The 24,734-nt window shown below is 36.0% G+C and overlaps 1 protein-coding gene across 1 annotated transcript in view; it reads right to left on the bottom strand.

The window, feature by feature from the left end:
• Window positions 1-24,734, bottom strand: part of LOC131737104 (ciliary neurotrophic factor receptor subunit alpha-like) — a 160,876-nt gene that overhangs the window by 12,711 nt on the left and 123,431 nt on the right. Inside the window, exons 4-6 of the mRNA XM_059023871.1 lie at window positions 22,059-22,176; window positions 19,834-20,000; window positions 17,966-18,129 (exon numbers count right to left, since the gene is read on the bottom strand). Coding sequence (XP_058879854.1) covers window positions 17,966-18,129; window positions 19,834-20,000; window positions 22,059-22,176 — 449 coding nt within the window. The remainder of the gene's footprint in view (window positions 1-17,965; window positions 18,130-19,833; window positions 20,001-22,058; window positions 22,177-24,734) is intronic.

The raw sequence follows: 24,734 nt of genomic DNA, 5'->3' as shown, positions 1-24,734 counted from the left end.
TCCAGGGCGACTTACAATCGTAAGCAAATACATTTCAAGTGTTACAATTACGCTGAGATCAGTACTTGTACTTAAATTATACCAGGACATTAGGTGGGATGCTTATATTTAATTTAACGTTCCTTTGATTAGTTTTATTTGGGGGTCCCTCTATGCCCCAGCAGGAAGCCAGCCTCAGAGAGATGAGGGCCGACAGGGAGGTAAGGCCCAAAGTGGGGTGGAGGAGCCACACCAGAGGGAAACACCTTTGCAGACGTAGTAGAACAGAAGCGGAGAAAGAAGTCATCTTTTAACTAGGGATAAAGAAACCAATGAATTTAAAAGGGTATGGGGTGAGGGGGCATTGCTCCACCTTCCAAACTACACCAAGACTTCAGGTTAACCTGAAAGTACACTGTATCTGTCCTAGACATGACAGATGCCATTCAAAAGCCATAACACCTTTTAAATTGAACACATTGTGCTCTATTCACGACCCTTATAAAGGTTGTATAGTCATTTTGCAGCTTGTCATGCTTACACAAGACAATTTGTATCTATGATTTACAATACTTGCCTATGTTTTTACCACTCTAGGGCATACAAAGGTTGGCTGGTAAACCTAAGGTTGAGTTTCCTTGTAGTAAAGTCCTTCTGGAAGTAGGTTGTATTATATTTAGTATGATTTAATGGTTTAAGATTCATTTTCCAAAATCATTTAAGACACATTCCCAGTGGTATTGTAAATCATGAACACAGAGCGGTCCTAGTTCTTATTTTATCAACTGTACACTATCACAAATTATGCTGTACCATAAGTGAATGACCTATAAATCCCTCTGAGTGGATCTATCCATGAAATGCAAGTGAATTCCTGTTTGACTTATTCTCTCGTCATGCTATGGCATAGGTATCATATTCATATAAAAACACACACACACACACACACAAAACACACACACATATTTATATTATATATATATACACACACACACACATTTTAAGATGGTAATGAAGGGTTTGTTGACTACTTTAATATGATGTACTATATTCTAAATAGCAAGCCAAATTTCCTATGAAATCCTCTAGATGGTAATTCCCTTGCTATAGCTCCTCTTATTGGCAATCAGAAGTGTTGCATGGGAACCGTAAATCACAGTTTAAATAAAAATAATAATAATAATAATAATAATAATAATAATAATAATAATAATAATAATAATAATAATAATAATGGATCTTAATAAGCCTTGGTTTTAAAGTTATTTTTTTGAATTCAAGAACTCGCCAAGTGAAACAGAAAAACTAAGACATGTTACAGTATTACTAACACTGTCAACATTGAAAAGACAATATAGCAATAACATCACTGTTTGAGGGCATAGTAGTTCCGACTGACACTGAGTGCAGGACACAAAAGGCACAGATGGGACATTTCTGTCCCTCAGTGAATTTGTTTAATTTTAAAAAAGAAAATGTACTTTGAAGACTTAGCTAACACAGCAATTACTTTTACTGTATTTTTACTGTTTATTTTCAAGAAAATACATTTAGAAGTCGTTGATCCAAATGTGTACAATATAATTGCAGCTGTTGAGTTCAGTGCAGTGGTTGGTGGATAAGTGACCCATTTGATGCATCTCTTCCAGAGGAGGCACATGTGCCTATTTTTGAGGGTATTAATGAGCATTCATGCCCTCAAAACTGTACTTTGTCTGTTCCTTTCTCAAAATGTACTGTGGGCGTATGATTCGTAGTTGACAACACTCATAGAAGTGAGATAAGTTTATTTGAATAACATTTCCCCTGGGTAAACACATGTATTAAAAAAAATATTTATTGGGTCCACCACCAATGTTCTATATTATTCTCTAGTAAATACATATTTACAACCCAAATAGTAACTATTATGTTTCAGGAAGCCTGTGGTTATTTTGATATGTGTTAATTCTATTAACATGTCTCCTGCTTCGGGCTCCCGAGTGGCGCATCCAGTAAAGGCGCTCCTCGCAGGATGTGCCCTATAGCCTGGAGATCGCAGGTTCGAATCCAGGCTATGTCACAGCTGACCGTGACCGAGAGTTCTTAGGGGGCGGCGCACAATTGGCTGAGCGCTGCCCGGGTAGGGAGGGCTTAGGTCGGCAGGGGAATCCACGGCTCACCGCGCATCAGCGACCCCTGTGGCCGATTGGGCATGCTAAATTGGGGTGAAAACCGGGGTAAAAATAATTGGCGACGACTAAATTAAAAAAAAAAAAAAAAAAAAAAAAAAAAGTCTCCTGCTTAAACAAATGATGGGTCTTTCTAGAAGCCTTCATCATTGCAGGCCCTTCCCACAAAGAACACAAGAGATAGCACTCTTAAAACAATGCGGCACATATAACAAAAAACTGTGGCACATATAAACACATATAAAACCGTCAAGAAACAACTAAGTTGCAAGAAGCAGTTAAATGGCTGTTTTTCGAGTAGTTCCATGCCAATTATATCATTTTTTTGCTTTTGCCTATTCAAAATAGGGCCCTTAGACGGCAGAACCTAGCAACAACTGGGCAGACAGAATGGAACAGATTGTCTCTTCTTTTTATATGAGATCACTGAAATATATATTCCTTCCTCACAGCGTTCTCTGTATCCAATTCCCTTGTTCTGCAGAAATATGTATTGTTCAGTATTTGCAGTGCCAAGTGTACGGGAGTCCCACTGTTTACATTCGCATTTACTGCTTGTGGTTACTACTTTTATGTTTGAAGGGCAGGCAAAGTAAAAGCTATAAAAACAAAAACTTGGAACATTTTTCTCACCTGCTGAGATTTAAGTTACTGGAGATGTGAAGGTCAGCACTCTACTGGGTCTCTATTGCTGTAAGCCGTCAGTTTATTCTATTCTCAAAGATGCAGAACAAGTTGTGCTACCTAGGCTTGTAAAATGATGATCCTATTTCATTCAGCAACTACCCAATACTGATGTGCTAACCAGGGGTTGGCCCCATGTTGAATATTGAAGGACATTAAAAAAAAACAAAAAACAAAAAAAACATCTTGGCCATGGACAAACAAAATGGAAGTTATATACAATTACGTGCATGTGTGTGGTTTTTTCATTTTCAAATGCATTTCAAAGACAGTACTTTCCACCAACCACCACCAAAAAAAAAAAGATAATTACAAATAAATAAATAAATAAATCACATCTTTTAACTAGGAACACTAGAATGTGCACCTGGTACCATTTTGACCATGTCATTTCTGTGATTCAGTAATTTTTTGTTTTGTTTTTGTTTTTTTAAATGTTCCGATTGCCTAAATTAAGGCCCTAGGAAGGGATTAGGCAACAATCCTGGTTGTGCCTTATTCAAAGTGACTCACATGATCACTAACATATTTCCAGCTGTAGTTATTGTTGTATCTCTTATTTTTTGCTTGTAAACCTAAAATAGTTCAGACAGTTGCTTGACATGTCTTACCAAAAAAAATCTCTGTTTCTGGATTAAGTCTATCACCTGTCTGCTTCTAATTCTTACCAGTATTGCTGCAGATTTAATGAATGGAGTTCAGTTATTTCGCTTGTTGCTAAGGTGTGATGGTATTACTCTACAACAAAATTCACAATTTAAAAGAAAAAAAAAACTATTGTAATAATAAAACTATCCACCTACATTTGTTAACCAACAGGGATTTTACTCAGACAGTAAAAAATAAATCACTACTATAAATAGTCTGTTGTGCAGTAGCAAAACAGGTAGTTCAGTTGGTCTCCCACTCATTCTGTCTGCAGCTTCAATACACTTCCCTCGAACCCAATGGCACATATTCTCAAATTTACAGACAATTAAGGCTAATGTTAGTCTCACAAACCCAACAACTTTGCCACAGACTTAAATAAATATTTAATTTACATACAATATAGTTAGAACCCGTTTAGAGGGCATTACCGTATGGTAGTTAACCGCGTCAGCAAGGTCAGAATACAATACTGACAAGGTCAAATACCAAGGTAATAACTGATAATCAAGGTTTTGTTGCAATTGGAAACTAGGGGAAGGATGACTGCTTATTTGCCGTAATCGAATAGCGAAGGTAAAAATAGTGAACTAGTCGGCACAAAAATATTAATTAATTGTGTATTTAATAATGTTTGGTATTCTATTTGTGTGTGTACAGATCTGTACAATTTTATTTTAAAACTGCTTCGAAATTTTAAAAACTATTTAGTAATGTTCTAAAATGTAATTTATATGTAATGGATTGTAACCGCAACTGTACTTCTGTCCATCTGAAACCGCACACTTCACAAAAACAATACTGGCATTGCTAATTCGGAACTAGTATACACTTTAAACGAACAAAAACACTACTATTTTGCTGCTGCAAAATTAAAGCGCGTTATTACTCGACTACCAGTTTCTGAGATCGACTCACTTTTCTAGTTGACTAGTCAAATATTTGGTGCGACTTTAAGCATTTAAAATCTCTAAATTACATATTTAAGTGACTTTTAAATGTTTAGCTAACCTTCCTGTTTTTGTTGTTAAAACATGAAACAGGTAGCAGAGCATACTCTTGACTAATGCTTTGTTTCCACTTCCTGGCACTACAGGCTTCGGCTGCCCACAGCTAACCGCCAAAATCAAAAGAGCGTTTCACTGCTTTTTTCCAAACCTGGCCAACCTCGGAAATTCTTGCCGTACACCAAAGGTCACTGGGGATTGTGTTTTGTTTATAAACCATGGGCACCTGGCAGTGGAAACGGGGCCTAAGACTATGTTAGCACAGCAGCGAATCAGATGCTAACCTACGCTTATGTGCGCTTCAACAGGTAGTCAAATTTTCAGTGGACACTGACAAGGCTTAAAAAGCTGAAAAGTGTAAATTTAAAATTTTTCGAGGATTGATTTGAATCACAACTATTCTTATAGGGCTTTTAAAAAGTACCAAAAACACAACGTTGTTAAATATGTGCAATTATATTTTTTTTGTTATTTTTTAATTAATATTATTTTTTAATTTAGTGTTCTCAATTATTTTACCCCCGATTTTTTCCCAATTTGGAATGTCCAAGAATTTTTTTTTATTTCGGCACCCTCCAATCCTACGACCGAGCCAGCTTCCTCTTTTATACCCAGGAACTCGAGAGCAGATGTCAGTGAGCTACCAACCTGTGGAGGACAAAGGCCAGCCCTGCTGGTGTTTGATTTTGACCTCACTGGGCGTCTGGCCAGCAGGGTTCGCTGTAGAGCGATGAGGAGAAACAGTCACTGATGGTTTTGCCTCCCTAACCCACAGGAGCGCCAGAGCCAATATGATACTCCCCAGCAAACACCAGCCACTTCACACAGCTTCACACAGTTGTTTTTTTTTTTTTTAATCAGTGTACTTTTCAGAAGGCGACCTAATTAACATTTAATTGCATCAACATTTAAATTGTCTCTTAAGATCAGCTTTCTGACAGGTAGGCTTCCCATCAGTTCAACAGATTTAAATTATCTGACAGATTACCCCCCTGAAACTGGCACAAATCAGCTTGAAATATATAAAAAAAAAATTGTTTGATAGTGGAGGGTCATGCTTTGACCAATGCCAAAAGAAACATATGAAGCTAGTTAACTGTGTCAAAAGAAAACACGCAGAAGGGCTGGTAATTTCAAGCAAGGTGATTCTGAATCCCCATTCATTTTCTTAAAAAATAACACAGAACAAATATTGTGGAGCATCTGTAACCCAGGTACAGTAGGTTATTGTCATTCATGGTAGCATCAGTTACTTGGGAATAGAACTGCACAATATTACATTTCATCACACATCTTAAATCATTTAAATCAATTAACAAACACTGAATAAATTATAGAAAATGACTGTAAAATTATGGGCGAAAGCACACTTATAATACTCATTGGATAAAGCCTTAGTAACTCATCTTATATTAATGGATTTAAATTTACTTAACCTACCTTTAGAAATATTATAGAAAAGCTTTAAAAGGAGGAGGAGAGCAAAAACCTTATTTTCAAAGGTTGTCAAGGGCTGTAACAGTGCTGATAATTCCATGATAATGAGTAACTCGAGAAGTATATATTGAAAGCTGAACAATACCAAATACAGAGTAACCTGTTGTTTTAGCTAGGCAGCCCAGTCACAGAAGCACAGCAACTGTGCCACTCACAGTGAGTGGATGCTTGATTCTGCCGGAGATCCAACTAAAGATTTGATATCTACAAAGAGGAATATGTAGAACTATAGTGCTATATAGAAGGAAGACATTCATTACCGTGTTTATATATATATATATATATATATATATATATATATATATATATATATATATATATATATATATATAGATAGGGCAGCAGCATTTCTAACTGTTGACTCTTTACAGCAATTTTATCATTGTTGACATAACAGCCAAGCCCATGCTACTGCTATTAAGTTTGTTTCAAATACGGTAGATAACGGTATGGTTTTGGAGCAAATATTGCAAAGTGATATTCTACCGAATTCTACTATGATTGCTGCTGTTGTCATGCAGAAACATTTCATTGCTGTTGGTGCAATGAATAGTAAAAATATAATTAGGTGTGTCAGAGTGTGATCTTTTTCATTCACACACATCAGTTGCCTAACAATGTGTAAATGAAAAAGGATATTCACCATAACCTACATATCTCTGTACTACTTCATGAAATTCATTTTTGGGACTGAATTACAACTATGACTCTATTAAGATGAGGAAAATAGACCATTCATGCAATTCAAGCGAATATGGAGAAATAATGGCTACATGTTAATTCAATTAACACATGATCACTGCAATGTACTGTAAAGACAGATTTTTCCAAAAAAACAAAGGACATTTTTGGATTTTTTTTTTTTATGTTGGAGTGAAACAGCCTATGTTTCAGTCACAGGGAAAGCCAATAATTACCTCAGTCCCGTGGATAGTTTGGCTTAAATTTCAAAAGTCACATTACAATTACACAAATGTTTTTATTTTTATTTTTGATGTCTCTTAAGATCATGTCATGAGGATATATTTAATCCAGGCTAGATCAGTGTACAGTGCCAGAACCATATAGTGATCTGCCATTTTAGTTTTACTGGCAATACACAGCTGTGATGTACACTAGATGGTTCTAGAACTTGCTAATATGAAGACACTTGGTTACCACTATATAGCCTCCAAACCTTAACACACACTTATAAAAAAATATTAAAAACATAATATTTGAGGAATCGCAATAAGAACCACTAAGAATAATTACAAACATCATGAAAAGGAAGGGAACAGTAAAGAAAACAGAATGCTACTTCTTGTTTTATGATTTTCTATTGGGAAACCACAAAAGATATTGAAAATAATTTCTGATCATCTTTAAAGTAGCTGTGTGATACTAGAATTCCCCCCAAAAATGCCTTAAAACATGGACCTCACAGAAAAATAAACCATTCAGGCCTATTTAAAGCATTTTGTTTTCAAGCTCACAATGCAATAATACTGTAGATTTCTTTTGATGGGCCAGAAAAAAAAACAAAAAAAAACAAGCAGACAGGCTAACATTTCATGAAAACCAGATTGCTTAATAAAGCTCCAGCTCCACAGCTGAACAACAACAAAATAAAAAACATTACAATAAAATATGGAAATGTTTAAAAAGACATCATCTTTTTAATTTTTTTAATTTTTTTTATTTTCAAAAGTTAAAAGAAAAAATGGAATCCCATACTAAAGATTTTAATTTGGCTGCTCTTTTTTTTTTTTTTTACTAGCCAAACAGCTTATTCTAGCCCGTAAAAAGAATATGGTAATTTTCCATGGTGGAGGGAAGTTATTTCAGTTTTAAAGGGCCAGTAGCTTTAGATAACGAACAAAAGGCAATGGGGTGGGGTGGACTGGGGGCGTAGGGGTGGATAAAATATAAAGGTTACAATGAAGACAAAGCTAGATGTGACATTCAAAGCATAAGGCAGCATGTTTTTTGTTTTTTTTTCCTGCTGGGGCGCAGAAGGCATTAGCTACCTCGGCCTTGTTGTGCCAGTGGGATTTGGGGGTGATGTTTCAGGAGCCATCTGGATATCAGGGCAAGAGTGATTATCATCCGATTTATGAATAATGGCTACCTGCCAAAACATGTATTATTAGTGAGGGCCTGGGCAAAGAACATTAGCATGGCTTTCTCTCTTGAGTGTGCAACGTCTGATACAGAAGCTTCCTTAAGGAGTTCAGCATGGGAGGGGAGGGGTTGGTTGGTGGTGTGTGTGGTGGGGGGGGGGGGGGTAAAGGAGCTAGACTTTCATGAGCTAGCTGTCAGGGGAGACAGCTGAATAACCTTTTTTTTCTTTGCAATGCTAATGGCTCCGCAATGCTTGGGCTATTGATTAATCTAAGTGCTAGTTCTAGGATGAGAGTGACTTTTGGCAGACGCACAAAAGCCTATTAAAAAAGGCCCCTCAAAAAAATAAAGAATGAAAGAAAAAAGAAAAAACATCTGAGGCATCCAACTTTGTATCTGTGTGGTAGAGGGGGACGCAGATTAAAGAATTGAGCATTTCTTTGATATTGTCCTCCCCCCCCCCCCCCCCTTGTGCTCCTTTATTAATAACCCTTTCAGCGGCCCGGTAAACTAATGCCCATGTACTACAGTTTAGCCCCCTGCTGGAGCCTGTACTACATTTCTTTCAGGGTTAATTTAGACTCTAGTCTTTTAAATGTTATTGAATACTCCAAAATCAAACCGAATGGCATAATGGTTAGTGTTTGGAATGGGAATGTTATGGTCCCAATTATCCCTAGTTTGTTTAACGCAAATCTTAAATATGTTTTTTGACCAGTTGCCGTTTAGATCTAGCTTTCTTGGGGCGGGGCCTCCAAAATTGATATTCTACTGCAGATAGAATATCTTCTGACAGCAATGAAAGACCATAAAAATGTAGCTTACAGGCAACACTGCTGAGGTTATGTATCACCAGAGATATATTGGCTCCAATACTTTTATGAATTAAAGTTCAATTAAACAGCACTAAATTATGTTGTCCTTCTTTACTAGTTCTGAAATTGCATCTCTCAATTCATTTTGAGGGTAGATAAACTCCATAACCCCAGGATCAAGACAAGGATTCTACTGCTGAATGCTACAGAACAAGTACTGTAGACATGCTTGGTATTTGGCACAATAGCCAAACCATGTTTTTTTCACTGACCATATCATTTTTTGCGACCCTATAACGTGTCCGTACCTCACGGCTAGCTATTGTTAGATAATAAGTGTCCATGAGATAAGCATGGTCGAGAAGGTTTTATTAAAATTTTAAAGGTTATCATAATGCTCTAAACTAAAAAAATAAAATATATAGTCATTAGTAGGTGGGTTCAGCACCCACAGCTGCTGAAGCACCAAAAAAAAATGTTTAAACCATGAATGCACAAATGGAATTACAATATGTGTATTGATTGGAATTCCATTGTCTAGCCTGTAAATTACCTGGAAAATCCCAGGATGGCTAGCATTGGCTGGGTTATGTTATTATTTCTTTATTTAGCAGACGCCTTTATCCAAGGCTACTTACAGAGATTAGGGTGTGTGAACTATGCATCAGCTGCAGAGTCACTTACAATTACGTCTCACCCGAAAGACGGAGCACAAGGAGGTTAAGTGACTTGCTCAGGGTCACACAATGAGTCAGTGGCTGAGGTGGGATTTGAACCGGGGACCTCCTGGTTACAAGCTCTTTTCTTAACCATTGGATCACACAGCCTCCTATGTTGATTCCAGAGTTTAATGTAAGTATTAAAAATAGTTCATAGTCAATTGGCTTTTGTCTAAGGTGACATTTTCAGTTCAATACATCTATAATTAAAAATAAAAGCTGCATATCTTCCCATTCACAATTTTTGCAAGTCCACCAATAGCTGTTGACATTTTTAACAAGGCAAAAGATTTTTACTTTCAACCCAAGAAGAGATCAGGAGTAGAAGGGTGCCAAGCCTATGTCCCTCAGGTGTTATTATTTACCACTGGCCCTGCGGAAGCTTGTTTCACCTATTAGGTGTTTTTCTCCATTTATGGGTCTGCAGAAGTTCAATTCTAATCCCAGTCCTGATCCAGCTGAGCTGCAGCGCTGGCTTTTCAGAGGTCAGCACACAGTCCCTCACAATCACATTAAAAGCGAACATTAACCAACACAGAAGGGCAAAGTAACTGTCAAAGTTAGATGACTCCCACAAATCTGCCCATGTTTCTTACAAAGTACTGTGTTAAACCACTGTAAGCTATTACACGCCTGGCAATTTAAAGATACAGTGGTGTATGTCTTAGAAATCAGTCAAGGTAGGAATTCTGCCAAGTTAAGGGAAAAATAATTAATAAACCTAATGACAGTTTTTAGATGATCTCCTTGTTTCACAGAGCATGTCTAATATTAAGCAAGTCCAATCAATAACAATACAATCAATGGATATCTGAGGCTTAACATTATGATATTTATCGTGTTTATGTTATAATTCTATGCAAACTTGTAGGTCATCAAGTCTGATTTTCAGGAAATTCTGGATTCAGATTGATGGGGATGTGCTATTAATGAACAAGACTGTTGTCCAAAAACTAATTTCTCTACATTCTTATTTGTGTATTTTGCAACCATGAGTCAAAGCTTCCATCCTTATCAGTTGTGTTGCCAAACAATATCCCTTCCTAATGATGAACTGTTATGCCATTTGCTTTTTGTTCCAGGAAAATCCCTGTTGGTGTTGGTACCCATTGACTAAAAGCTTGACTCTTGCCTGGAAGCCCCAACATTAGGTGACATTAAATCTTCCGTAAGATCACTTTCAAAGAAGCTTGAGGTATTTTAAGCTTGTGGATATGTCCTTCTTTATGATGCCTAACTAGGGAAAATTGAGCTGGCTTTCTTGAGCTATAATACTGATGTTTTTTTTTTCATACAGCTATGTGCTGACTGCAAGGATTGATATGGTACAGTATGTGAAAGCTCCACAGCAAGGAACACCACCTCCACCATCCATTCTCAATCATTGACTAAAAAGCCTTGTTCTGGATTATTTCTTCAAATTCTAAAGGTCTAATTATTTTTTTTTGCAATCTAAATGGCAGCTAATCCAAACAAAGAACTTTCAAGACATTTTAAAGACAATACAATGCACTTTTACTGTTTTTCATAATATTGGTGCATTACACAATGGAGCCTCTTTTAATAATCCTAAAGTTGCTGTTATTATTATTATTATTTGTTTATTTAGCAGACGCCTTTATGCAAGGCAACTTACAGAGACTAGGGTGTGTGAACTACGCATCAGCTGCAGAGTCACTTACAATTATGTCTCATCCGAAAGACGGAGCACAAGGAGGTTAAGTAACTTGCTCAGAGTCACACAGTGAGTCAGTGGCTGAGGTGGAATTTGAACCGGGGACCTTCTGGTTACAAGCCCTTTTCTTTAACCACTGGACCACACAGCTTCCTATTGGAAGATAGTCCAGTCTGGACTCGCTCCATATAAAACACTTTGTTTCACTTTAAATGTAGGTTCAAGGACATTTTCTTCCCCAGAATACCTACCTTTTTCAAAATGATATAATCATACAATAGTGTAACACAGCCACACTCACGGCTGTTTGTTTGCTCCTTTAAAAACCATAAGCCTGACACAAAAATGTGCTTTTTAGCACTTGCACACACATTTAATAATACAAAATAGACAAAAACTAAAATAAACACCTAGCTCCTTTGGAGCACTAACTAAACAATTGCAGGTTCCCTGACTAACTCGCAGGATGGCTAAGCCCTTTACCTGACAAAACACAAAAACATACCATTTTAAATCTGAATACAAAACCGTAACCGTCCTGTTTGCTTACTCTTTACAACACACAGTCAGACACTCCACACACACCAAGGCACTCCACACAGCAGTTGTCCAGAAGAGTCTAACTGCTTTTCTTAAATACTCTGCACCTGGCTCTAATTTACAATAATAGCCAGGTGCAGGTAATAATTAACCATTAAATAAATTAACAAACAATAATTATACACATTTACACATGTTTTTGGCAGGAAGGCTTTTAACCCTCTCCCTTTTCTGCTACTATAGAAACTCAGAAAAGCCACTTGTTTCAGTATTAATTGCTCATGAACTAATTCTGTAATTCTATCAAATGACTCGTCTGTGTGCATTTCACAGAGATATATCGGTAATCACAGACCTTGTATATAACGGTTTTGTAATAAGTAATAACTCCAAATACCACCCATTACTCTCACATGCAGCTTTCAGCTAGGATGCAGATTTTGTTTTCTTTTCTGCTGCTCTCTCGAATACCACTGGGCCTGTTTCCATGAACCGAGGAAAAGGGGGAATAAAATCTAATTAAAATTCATATTTCAGCAGAATTCTCCATGAGGAGAATTACAAATTAAACAATTGTTGCTGTCTAGTGCAATGGTAAGCATCGAAGGAATACTTGCTAATACCCTGTGCATTTGCATAATATTTATTTCAAACGTTTACAATTGGAAATCTATAACAAGTTCACTTCAGGGGGAATGAATTACCTGTGCACAAAGGTGGTGGTAATTTTTATGCTTTGAATTAAACAAATTCGACATTGCCCCATAAGTAAAATATACAGCCGAATTTAATATAGATTCCAAAAATATTTTAATTAAAGTACACATACAATGGGATATTAAAAATAATGCAAATGTAAATATTATGCAGATTTAGAGGGTGTCAAGTATTTGTTAACTTTCAGGGAAGGGTAGGGAAAGTAGATATTTAGGTAACATACTGTATATTTTACAATGGATTTTAGCTTTGTGCAATATCACTCACAGTTTTTTGTTCCTGTACAATATAATATTCCATTTGACCGTGGTCTACCAAACGTTATCCTTTCTACTAGGACTATATTAAGAAAACTGTCCAATAGATTACGCAAAACAATGCATTGTTATTCTCCTACTGTAAGCTGTATGTTAATTAAAGTGATGAAGTGCTCGTATAAAATTCAGCAAAATATCCGCCTCAGAACAACAAAATCCGCCTGGGAACAACAAAATGAACTTCCTGAACTTCTCAGGTTTTAATGTGTACGATACAATGCACAGCTCATTTCACAGCAGTGTTGATGCCAGATCAAGAGAATTCATTGGAAAAATCATTCCTTTTGTTTTCAAACAATAATTATTTAAAAACTTGTACAAAAAGAGGCTTTTGAACAATGACGTGGAGTGAGCAGCATTACTGAAAACATCCCTCAGAAAAATTGCAGCTTTGTTGAATGATTTGTTATTTCTGTGTCTCCACATCAGAAGCTGAGGGGACAGCTCATTATTCACATGGAAGTAGTACATTAGGCTTAATGGTGCAGTTGCAATTTTTTAAAGGAAAGAATGGTGTTTAAATCCACTGAAGTTTCCCAATACAGGATGTTCTTGTCTGACAGATGAACTGATGTATGAACCCTGAAAACAAAAGCAGCTTGGGGGAAAAAAAGGGAATATGAAGCGTTTGCATATTTTTTTTCTCTTACCTCCTTTACTAAATTCTTAGCTAAATCATTTAGTGAGACAGATCAAAGTAACAGTAGGACTCTTTTGGCAACTTCAGTAATCTACATTAACTCCCTATGATTAGAACTCAAAACCATGAATAAACAGCAACTATTCCTTTTTCAAAACTGATTTATGGATTATAGTTATGGATTACATTTGTAGAGTGTGTTTTGTCACATTTGCCCTATTTCTGGTTAATGCAACAAGGGACCTTTGTAAACTTGCTCTAACACTTTATTGGGTTGAAGTTCTTTATACGAAAAGACACTGCTCCCACAGGACTGCTAGAAAATTATCTGCAAATGATTAGAGCATCCAGAAATTGAAATGTTATCACTCTGCATGCTGAAAAGAAAAGAAAAATAAAGACAAAAAGCTTTAGGTTTCTCAAGTAGGTTTTTTAATTAAGTTTAGTGGGTCAATAGGTTTTATCATCCCAAAGTGCAATTTCTGTTATCAGGAATATACATGTTTTAAAAATAAAAATACAAAATTGAAATGATTTTAATTGCCTTTTCAGGGTACACAGGAAAAGTTGTTGCAAGGTATAAGAAACTATTAAGAATGGATCATTCGGTTACTGTGTAAATTAAAAGTATGAAACTTAAATGACCACTGTGTATTTTATTTAATGTCTAACTATTGGAGTTTTTAAAATCTTAAAAGGAGTTGACAAAGTTAACGTAGCCAATATTATTATTATTATTTATTTATTTATTTTTCTAACTTATCTTGTGTTTTTAATACAATTTAGAAGAAACAATTGAGGCAACCTTGGCCCCCATCGGTTGTGCCTATTAGCTTTGTGCTGGGCAAGGTTGCCCCAATGGTTTCTTGAAACTTGGCTTGTGTTTTTGATATCTCCACTTTAAATGGCTGGGCACTTTTGATAACTTGGTGTTTTTTTCACATTTCCAATGTGTTTTTGTTTCAGATATCACTTCTTTTTTTCACTTATAACACACACACACACACATATTACGGGAATAGCAAAATTGTTCAACCTATATTGAGGCAATGTATTGCCGTTTGGATAGGGTAAATGTAAATAGTAGCCTAGTCTGTTGAAAGGGTTAAGATGTGACAGTCTTACATCAATAGCTCATTGATAGGTTTGTTGATTGTTTGAGTAGTATTGTGGGAGTTTGAAACCAACTACCCAGTAATGTTGTTGAAGCTGACAATCTGGGATCCTTCAAGAAGCTACTTGATGAGATTCTGGGATCAATAAGCTACTAACAACCAAACGAGCAAGATGGGCCGAATGGCCCTTCCCATGGTAACAACGTGACCCGTTCCCCTTACAGTACATGTAACATATATAAAAGACAGACGAGACAAACTGAACAGACAACAAGTCCTGCAACAAAGCAATTGTCCGGGTCATTACAATATATTTTTTTAATTTTAAAGTAAAAATATATGAAAGCATGACAACCTTTATGTACACAAATCTTCACTAATGTACAACTGAACAAGAACTGTTGAATATTTATTTTCGTTTCATACAGTATTAAATGGCAGTGTTCATATGATAGTGAAAAATAAATAAATAAATATCAAGATAAATAAATAAATACATGAATATGCATTAATTTATGTATTAATTTATTTCAATATTTATATTATTTTTTTTTTGTATTTATTTATTTATGTTTTACTTTTACCAGATATATAGGCTATCCTTCGGCATAGCTAATTCTCAGAAATTAAAGTTCCTTTCTGTCCAGTGGGGACCACAAATAGCGCTACAATCATCAACCAGTATCGAGAGGAAACCGTACTTCCTTACACCAATAGGATCCACAATGAGCGTTACACTGACAAGAAACCAATAATGTTCAGAGCTCAAGATCAGAATCAGAATGAGGATGATGATGATGATGATGATTATGATGATGATGATGAATGATGGCTCGAAAAATCTAAAAGTCCCGAGAATTTTCAGCTGGCTGACTTCATCTTTCAAAATACTGCGTGTTTTCTCAACTAATCGTGTAGCACTGACAGTAACACAACACGCTTGCAAATTGCAGGTTACAGGTTGAAATTTCATGTATACTAGGCCTTTTTTATTATTTATATAAAGATTTTTTTGCAGGCAAATGTTCCATTTTAAAACAGAAATTAATATAAATAATATAGACGTCACAATAAGTGTGTTCCCTGGTATATGTTCATGTTGACAAAACAAATTAATTGTTTTTAAAATCAGATGTCCTGTAATATACATATGCATGGGAAAAATAAGTTGGAAGAAGAAGAAGAAGAAGAAGAAGAAGAAGAAGAAGAAGAAGAAGAAGAAGAAGGAGGAGGACATTTTTACCTTACTTTGGTGACTTAATTATCTTACTGTATGACAGGTATTGGGAACTACACATAAGAGTGTTTGGAGCTACAGATTAAAAGTGAAATGATGCTTTTGGCTAATTTACGTTTGCTGCACCAATACCCTGAAAACACGTAAACTATCCTTGTTGTATAGAGAGTCTTGAAGTTCTCATGGTTCACTGATAACTTGTTTGTTCTTTATTTTGAAAAATAAAACGTCAATGCATCGATTATCATTGATAAATGCCTATGCGATAATTCAATACAAAATTAGGGTACTGATTGCACCACTAATTAAAACCGATTTTAAATTAAACTTTTTTAAACAAATCTTACGTGCATATGTAATAAGACAGAACTACAATAGTTGATAGTCTGTTGTTCACTTGAACGTATACAGTAAATGTGTATTTAACCAGCATTTTACCCTATTATCTCTCTAATGCAGCTCATTAGCACAGCAGACTGTTTACTTAGCAGAAAGAACTTGGGTTTATTCACAAGTGTTCCCATTAATTTAACTAACATCTGCTCCATTATCTACTACATTTGCTGATGGGTGCATAGAAATACCCTTCATGTTTGATGAACACTCAACACTATGCAAGCACATTTACTAAATTGAATTATTTCTGCATTGTAATGACTTCCAATCAGTAGTTGTACTGTGTATATTTTGAGAAGATACTATATAGCATAGGTGTAATTTACATGGGGGACATGTCCCCCTCACTTTTTCAATGATGGGGAAATGCCCTCCTCACACTGGAGGAGTACTAAAATTTTTATTTCATGATAATTTATTGGTATAAATCACTAGTCAGTATAGAAGTTAATGGGAAGATAACTGGAGCTGGATCATGTTTTACTATGAGGATCTGGATCAGGCTCCACTGATCCATAATGTTGATCTGTTCCTGGAGCTGCACACACCTTAACTAGGGAAACTGACCAATGAGAAGCAAACACACGTGGCGCATAGTTTAAAGACAGATGGACAAAGATAGAGGAGGATGCACTATGTTGCTGTATTCAAAACACAGGAAAATGGTTTAAGTTTGTAATTCACCATAGCTTGTGTTATTTATTAAAGTTATCGCACTGAGATTTCTGTCTACTTACAGTTTAACTTTTCCTTTTAAATTGAAACAGTAAAGTTAAACAATGACCTTTGTGCCTTGTGCAAATAAATATAGACATCAATAAAAAACTAAACACATTACCGAGAATTTCTTACACAGTTACTATACCAAATTAATCACGATATATTACTGATTCTAAATTATTTTGCATGTTTAAATACATTGCATCTCTATTTATCAATGTTCCAAAAACTCACTCTTGGTCACATTTTACTAAACATTTTTAAACTAATACATAAACAATTACCATAACGAACATTATCATATTTATCATAGTAAAGTAGAGTTCTAAGGAACACACTTCAAGTTTGAGACTCATTGTCTGGAGCTTGGTGTTATTTACATTATCATCGATACACTTCTGTTTGAGGTTCAAGCTACATCTGCATATTTTAAGTGGATGGAAGCCGAAAATACTTTTTAAAAACACCCTTTTCTTATACAAATACAGTACTAGCATCATTTTAATAGCAAAACTGTATTTATCTTAAGTATTGCAATTGTGGGGAAACCTCAACGTTTCTAGAAATATATTTTGAGGGCAATTCTCATCCCTCTCATTCAATCTGCATTATGCCACAGTCGCTCTAGCGCTCAGCACTGCCTCGGGCTGGATGTACTAAGGGATCTGATCCTGGATCCAGGCTCCAATCTGTGTGGAGCTATGCCCCCCCCCCCCCCCCCCCCACTTACTTTTGAAACCAAAGTTACACCACTGCTGTACAGGAAACATTCCCAGAAGATTTTGCAGAGGTGGATTAGAATTTGACAGCAAAAGTAGTTTTGGAGGCAATTGAGGCATGGTTTCATCTGTATTCATTTTACATTTGCATTGTCTCAGAGCCTGATTAATGGCTAATGAAACTTTCCCATGCCTTTATATTATACCCCACACCCCACACCCCACACACGCATAAGACCACAAGCCATTGACAAATATGTACTTACATGCTGCCACTGGTCGAGAATTAGAGGCCTGTACCTCAGGAAATACTTGAGGGGGAAATTTTCAGCATCCGGCCATGTTGAGGGATTGTTCCATGTAACTTCCAGTCTCCGAACATTGTTAGGAACTGGGTTGGCTACAAGCTTTTCTGGAGGGTCTGGTTTCACTAAGAAATAAGATAAAATGAGGAGTTTAGACCATTTATGTACTTGTCAGGAAGACTGAAGATCAACAGGCAGTATCTAGTCCCTCTTTTCATCCATATAATTATAGGAGCAACACCTTTTTTTAGCATATCAATAACTGCCATAGAACATGGTAGACCATAGAACATGGTAGAACATACAATAGTTCATAAGATCCTTCAAGAATGCCTGGGGAACCCTCACAGTAATATATTAAATAATTACCAAATGGTTAGCATAGGTGCCCTATTTGAATATCTAGGACTATTCCCCAAATGGTCTTGACTACATATACAGTATATAAGGTAGGTCTAAAACGTGTGCTCTGGGGAAAGCAGCCACATGTTGGCATTGCAGAAAAAAAATCTGTTCAAAAAATAAGTTTCTATGGAAACCAAAGTTTGCCATTCAGACTGGAGAGCAGAGTGGTACTGTCGGCAACATAAGAATGCAATAACTCAGCACGCAATTCTGCTGATTTCCTATGAGATGCATGGGAACAGAAAATGTGTGGCGCAATTTCTATTCTGTTGTGTAACATTAGGAGTTTGTTCTGTTTGCGCAGAGGTTTAGCTTATAAGTATTGCACACTTTAGACAAAGAGAGCTATAGAGTGGCTGTCAAATGTGCATCCCCCACCCAGCGTCACTCACAGTCTGAAAATGACTACCACTAGTAAGAATTTGCTGTTATGTGTTAAAATCTGGTGTGGCCAAATTGAACTGTTTGTTGTTGTTAATCCTAAAAGGAATTACAAAAAACAACAACAAAACATAACATAAAGTGTAAGTTGTTCATGTCTGTGACTAAGGAATTTCCATATGTAAATTTGAATGGTGTTTTTGTAGCTATTAAATGCTGAACCATCACAATTAAATTTCGGTTTGGTAAAAACAATCTCGATTGATTCTATTTCTAAAATGTTTAATGTCCCTTGAAATGTCCCATTTCAACCCTTTTGTTGTGCTTGGAGTACACTTCCTTTTAGGTCATATTGCAATAATCCTGCCCTTATTTCCATTTTTATTGCTGTTCTGTTTACGTATGCAGTATGAAGTCATGCATGTAAACACTTCATTTAGTTGCCTTGAACCAGGACTTTTGCTTATGGTCTCATGTATGTCTGGAATAAAATCTCATGAATTTGTAAGGGAGAATGTAATCTGTGATAAGCAAGTGGTTGCAGTGGTTCCCAGAGGGCATGATGTCATACAACAAAACACAGATGTTGTGCAACCCAAGCAACATCCTTCAGGCTAAATATATTAGTCTTTTCTTTTTTTATTTTACAATGAACAATTCCAAAATACCAGCAAAAAGCAGAGGTTGTAGTTTGTTAACCTCTTCTATTTTGATTCCAAATGCCTTCTGATTTAGAACACAATGTTACACACTGGGATGTAGGCAATTAAATTAATCTAAAGAACACACACACACTGTTGCCTCTTATTTTTTTTTTTTTAATTAACCTACTTGTTTATCATTTGCCTTTCAAATCATTAAATGGAACTTAGTTTTAAAGCAGCTTGAAGGGGAACCAATAGACAGGACTGGGAGTCTCCAATTGGTCTAAACAATGGCAAATCTAAAAACTGCCATGTTCAGATTACTTATTTTAGATCACTAAAACATTGAAAACTATCGACCCCAAGATTTGTAAAAGCAATAAACAGAAACGTACATACCTATGGAAAACTCATCAAACGATATGTATGTAGAGGAGTTCCCCAGCGCATTGATCGCTATGACATTCACTTTGTACTTGTTGGTGGAGAATAGCTCAGGGTATTTCACGTAGCACCGGTTCTTATGGACTGGGTCTTTCTGGAATTCAAGCTTCTTGTTTCCATGCCTGAGAAGAGCAAAAGATAATTACAGAACCCCCAAAAATTCAACTATGGCAATTCATTAGGAATATGCATTTAATGATATATGGAAAAATATGGGAACAAAAATATAGGTCTATAGATTATCAGACGCTCTGATTTTCATTTTTCATTTATTTCTTATTTTCTTCAAATTAAAAATTGGGTAAAACTGTGCGTTTGAGATTTCACTTCATATTTCACTGAAAAGGGATACCAAACAGGCTGATGTTTTTTGTTGTCTTTTGTATTGTTGTGATATATTTTTCAACAGACAGTAATTGTGATTGTTTTGAAATAAATAAACTAAGGAATTAAGTGGAACTGATGAAAGCAGACATTGTCACTGAATATCTGACCAGCCTGTGAACTTTTTTACAGTGAAGCTTTTTGTGACCGTCATATCCCCTGTTAAAATAAAGTGTCCTGGTGGTATATTATTATTTTTTATTATTATTTATTTCTTAGCAGACACCCTTATCCAGGGCGACTTACAATTGTTACAAGATATCACATTATTTTCGTTTTGTTTGGCAACGCTGGTAAACACATTTCCATACGCATGCATGATTTCTATTCTTAACTGCAGGACCAAAAAAAAATAAATAAAGGGGCAGCAGTGTGGAGTAGTGGTTAGGGCTCTGGACTCTTGACCAGAGGGTTGTTGGTTCAATCCCAGGTGGGGGACACTGCTGCTGTACCCTTGAGTACTTTACCTAGATTACTCCAGTAAAAACCCAGCTGTATAAAATGGTAATTGTATGTTAAAATAATGTGATATCTTATAACAATTGTAAGTCGCCCTGGATAAGGGTGTCTGCTAAGAAATAAATAATAAACAAAAAGCACTGTAGGAGGATGTTTGAATAATACTGTAATTCTAATAATAATCATTTTCAATTATTATTATTATTTTTATTAATAATAAACCCTGCTTAAAGCAGGGAATCAATCAGGGACGAGTTTATGTTTATGAATCAGTGAAAGTTTCACGCCATATTGTACACTGTACACAAAATGGATCGTTTTGTGGTGCGCGAAATTTTTTTAAAAAAGACTCCCTTTCGAACACTGGTCTTGCAATGTTTTTTGCAATACCAAGCAAGCCCAAATTTACCACCGACTGCATCAGCAGCACTGGTATACTGTATGAAAATAAACAGCTTCACACAGGCAGTATTCGTCCAAACTGTTTACTGTGAACAAAGGTAAAATAAATAAAAAGAAAAGGATCGCTGTCAGCCGCGGATCACGGCAAATAAATAATAATAATAATAAAATAGCCGTGTATCTCAGTCTCTTACTTGCTCTCCGCTTCACAGTGCTGTTTCAAAATGATTATGCCAGAGAATACGTTCTTGTGTGAGTATATATTTATATTAAACATGTTCCTTTATATAAAGCTACAGATTTGTTTTTATTTATTTTTTTTTAATAGGCAGTGTTAATCAGGGGTATGTCAAACTGTATAACACAGCAAGTGTGGTAATAAAATCTGTCTTTAAAAAAATTGTCTGCCGAGGCTGTCGTTAGTTTAGACCTGACTGTAGAAAGCGTTCAATAACGCCTAGTTATTGACATTGTTTTGCTGTCGTTCACTCTTATGAATAGCAGGTTGACGCTCAGGACCGATGAAAACTTTATGCTGATTAGGTAATTGTTAACTTATCTTTCAATTCATTAAAAACATGCCTTCATAGATGAAAATCGTTGGGGCTTAACAACGCATCTGAATTATCTCTTATGAATAGCAACTGCCGTTAAATAGGCGGCTGTGGACGAAATCTGATCATGTACTCCTGTTTTCTCATTTCAACAGGCGTTAACCCTTTATGAATAGACCCCAGAAAGCTGACGTTTAGCGCTCTTTGCAACACTTTTATTTAAAAAATAGACAAAGCACAGGAACAGGTTCATTCCCCAGTTGATTTAAGAAAAATATATAGAAGGAAAAACATGAACAATCGTGACTATGTCACAACTATTGTGGACATGTGCTAACCTTTTAAGCCAAGTGCACAACCCAGTCTTAAATGTACACTTACTTTACAGAGACTTCAAACTCGGTGGGGATGTAGGATGGGTGAGGCAGATGCCAGGTGCAGTAGAAACCCTTTGGGTATGTGTTTGATCGACATGTCACAACAGGTTCCTTTGGAGGCTCTAAGGAAATCAGAAAAAAATAAAGTAAAAATTGAAGTACTTGATTAGTACTGTGTAACCTTGGGAAACGAAGGGCCAAGACTTTATCCCTGACCCCTCTCCCAAAAAAAGTTACAGTCATTTAATTAATTGTCCATCTTCTCATGTAACATTTGTTTTTCAACCAAATAACCCACTCAAGTCCACCAACAAGATAAGCTCTTATTTTCAGTGACACATACATTGCACTGCTAAATTTGAAACTGATGATTCAGACCTGTTGCCATGGAGATGGATGCCATTGCCATATATATGATTAGATTTTTCTATCACTTTGTCAAGTGCTGTTTCCAACAGGTTGACATGGTCCCTTTCATCAAATCGTGTGACTGAAGTCTGCAATTTACTTACTTTTTGTAAGTTAATATAACAAAATGAGAATAAAACAAATCAGAGGGTGTTCAATAGACTCTACATCACACTTTTGAGGTGATTTGTTTAATTATCAGGTGTTCATCTTTCAAAGAATAGGAGTTAAAGACTGGAGTAAACCGATTTGAGAATAGGCATCAGCAGGGTTCTCCAGGGCTTTTAAAGAAAATAAATTAGTTGAAGCATGGGGTCTACCCTTATTTGTTTACATTGGGGGTCTTGTTTGTTTTAAAGTTGACTGGACCAGAAGAAGATACATTGCTCACAAAGGGAATCAATGGCTGAGCTTGGATTCTTGTGCTCTAAACTCCATGACAAAAATCACACTGTCTTCTCCAGCTGATATCAACAGATTCCTCAGAGAACTAGTGACTGTCAAACTAGAGGTTTATATGAGTGAACATGATAACAGCAATGTAAGCATGCATTGTGTTACTGCACACTGTGCATTTAATGCATTATAGCAGATACATCTCTAATTGTAATTCAGAAGAAAAAAAAATATGTGTGTTGATAAATTAAAGCTACTGTATAAGCCTGCATACAGTAGTAATGTCTGCAAAACGTACCCTTTCTTATTTATCCATATTAATGTAGAGGCAGCAGGCTTAGGTTTCGGTTCCAAATTGACTCATTGGTAATTCTACAAAAAAGCTGTTTATTTTATTCAGCTAATATTACCCACATCTCACGAACCACCACGTCCTGTTGAAAAGCTCTGACCAGTTTTACTTAATTTGTTTTAATATTGTGTGCCTAAACAATATACTTGCCTAGACTTTACAGTCTAGTGAATGCTGTCTATCCACTGTCAGTGGACAGAGAAAGGAGAGAGATAAAGCAAGGGATTAATGTCTGGAAAAGCCTAATACCCAGAAAGGCACAGCTTCCTAGTGTATGAAGTGCATGACCTGGCATTCCAGCACTGAGCCTATTGGCCCCGCTCAGCCTTGCACACATCAGGAGGTTAATACCGCAATAGAACCTCCTCCCAGGGAAGCCTTTCTTGAGGGAAGCAGAGGGCAGATGAACATGAGTCGAAAAGGGTTTCTACTACAGTATAAACTTTGCTCAGAATATCACAGGATAACTGTTTGTTTCACCATTAAAAAAAAAATTAGCACCGCAGCATAGCAACAATCTCTGTTGTACTGCCATAGAGATTTTCACAGCAAGTAGTATGATACACATTATTTTTATTTATTTTATTTTTTTTCCTGCTTTTTTCTATGTGTAAGTGCACAATTTTATGTTACTTTTTAATTTAACTGGGATTTATCTTTTGATATAAAATACCCAAACTGTACATTTACAGGATGGCATTGACTTTATACATGTTTTTATAAAGAAAAGTTAAATTCCAAGCCAGTTTTAGTCTATCTAAAAATGCATTGAAATGAAAAATGGACCAATTCAACTGTAACTGTTTAAAACTAACATGCGTTGGCCTTTGTAAAAATACATTTGGCTGAATTGCTTAATACATTGCGTACAATGCTGATTAACCTTTAGAGTGTGTTGGAAGCATACTTTACGTAAGAAATAACCCACCCTGGAGCGAGCTTATTTTTTTAAAATAATTACACAAACTAGCTTTTTTAAGGAAAAAATAAGTATAAATATATTATGTATCCTTCCACTGAGAAACAAATAGTCCCTGAAGACTTTGATTGTAACATATATTTTGTACTTTTTTATTTGCCATAAACATTACATTGAATATTGCCATTTATAGTAAATTTTTCAAGATTAAATAAAATGGCATTTGTGAATTGAAAGCAGACTGATTTCCCACATCTGAGAGAGGATTCCTGGAACAGCCAAACACTGCACTGGAGTTTTTTTTTTGTTGTTTTTGTAGGAAATGATCCTACTCGGGCTTTGCGGTCTTCAAGAGAAGCTGACCAATCATTTCTGAGGCTTTTTTTCACACCGATGGCCAGTAACCGGCATAATTTCCCTATATTGTAAACCAGCATTAGATGAGATTTCATATCATATTATATACCACCCCGATTTACGATATTTAACATAATATCTTTGTTTATCATCATTAAGTCCAACGATAATGTTAAACAATCCAAAGACAGGTCTTTTTGGGATGTATTAGTGCTTTTTTAGCTACAAGATACAGTAGTACAGGATCC

Source organism: Acipenser ruthenus, chromosome 1 (genome assembly GCF_902713425.1).
Source record: "Acipenser ruthenus chromosome 1, fAciRut3.2 maternal haplotype, whole genome shotgun sequence".
NCBI classification, from domain to species: Eukaryota; Metazoa; Chordata; class Actinopteri; order Acipenseriformes; family Acipenseridae; genus Acipenser; species Acipenser ruthenus.
This window is presented reverse-complemented; position numbering and strand designations above follow the sequence as displayed.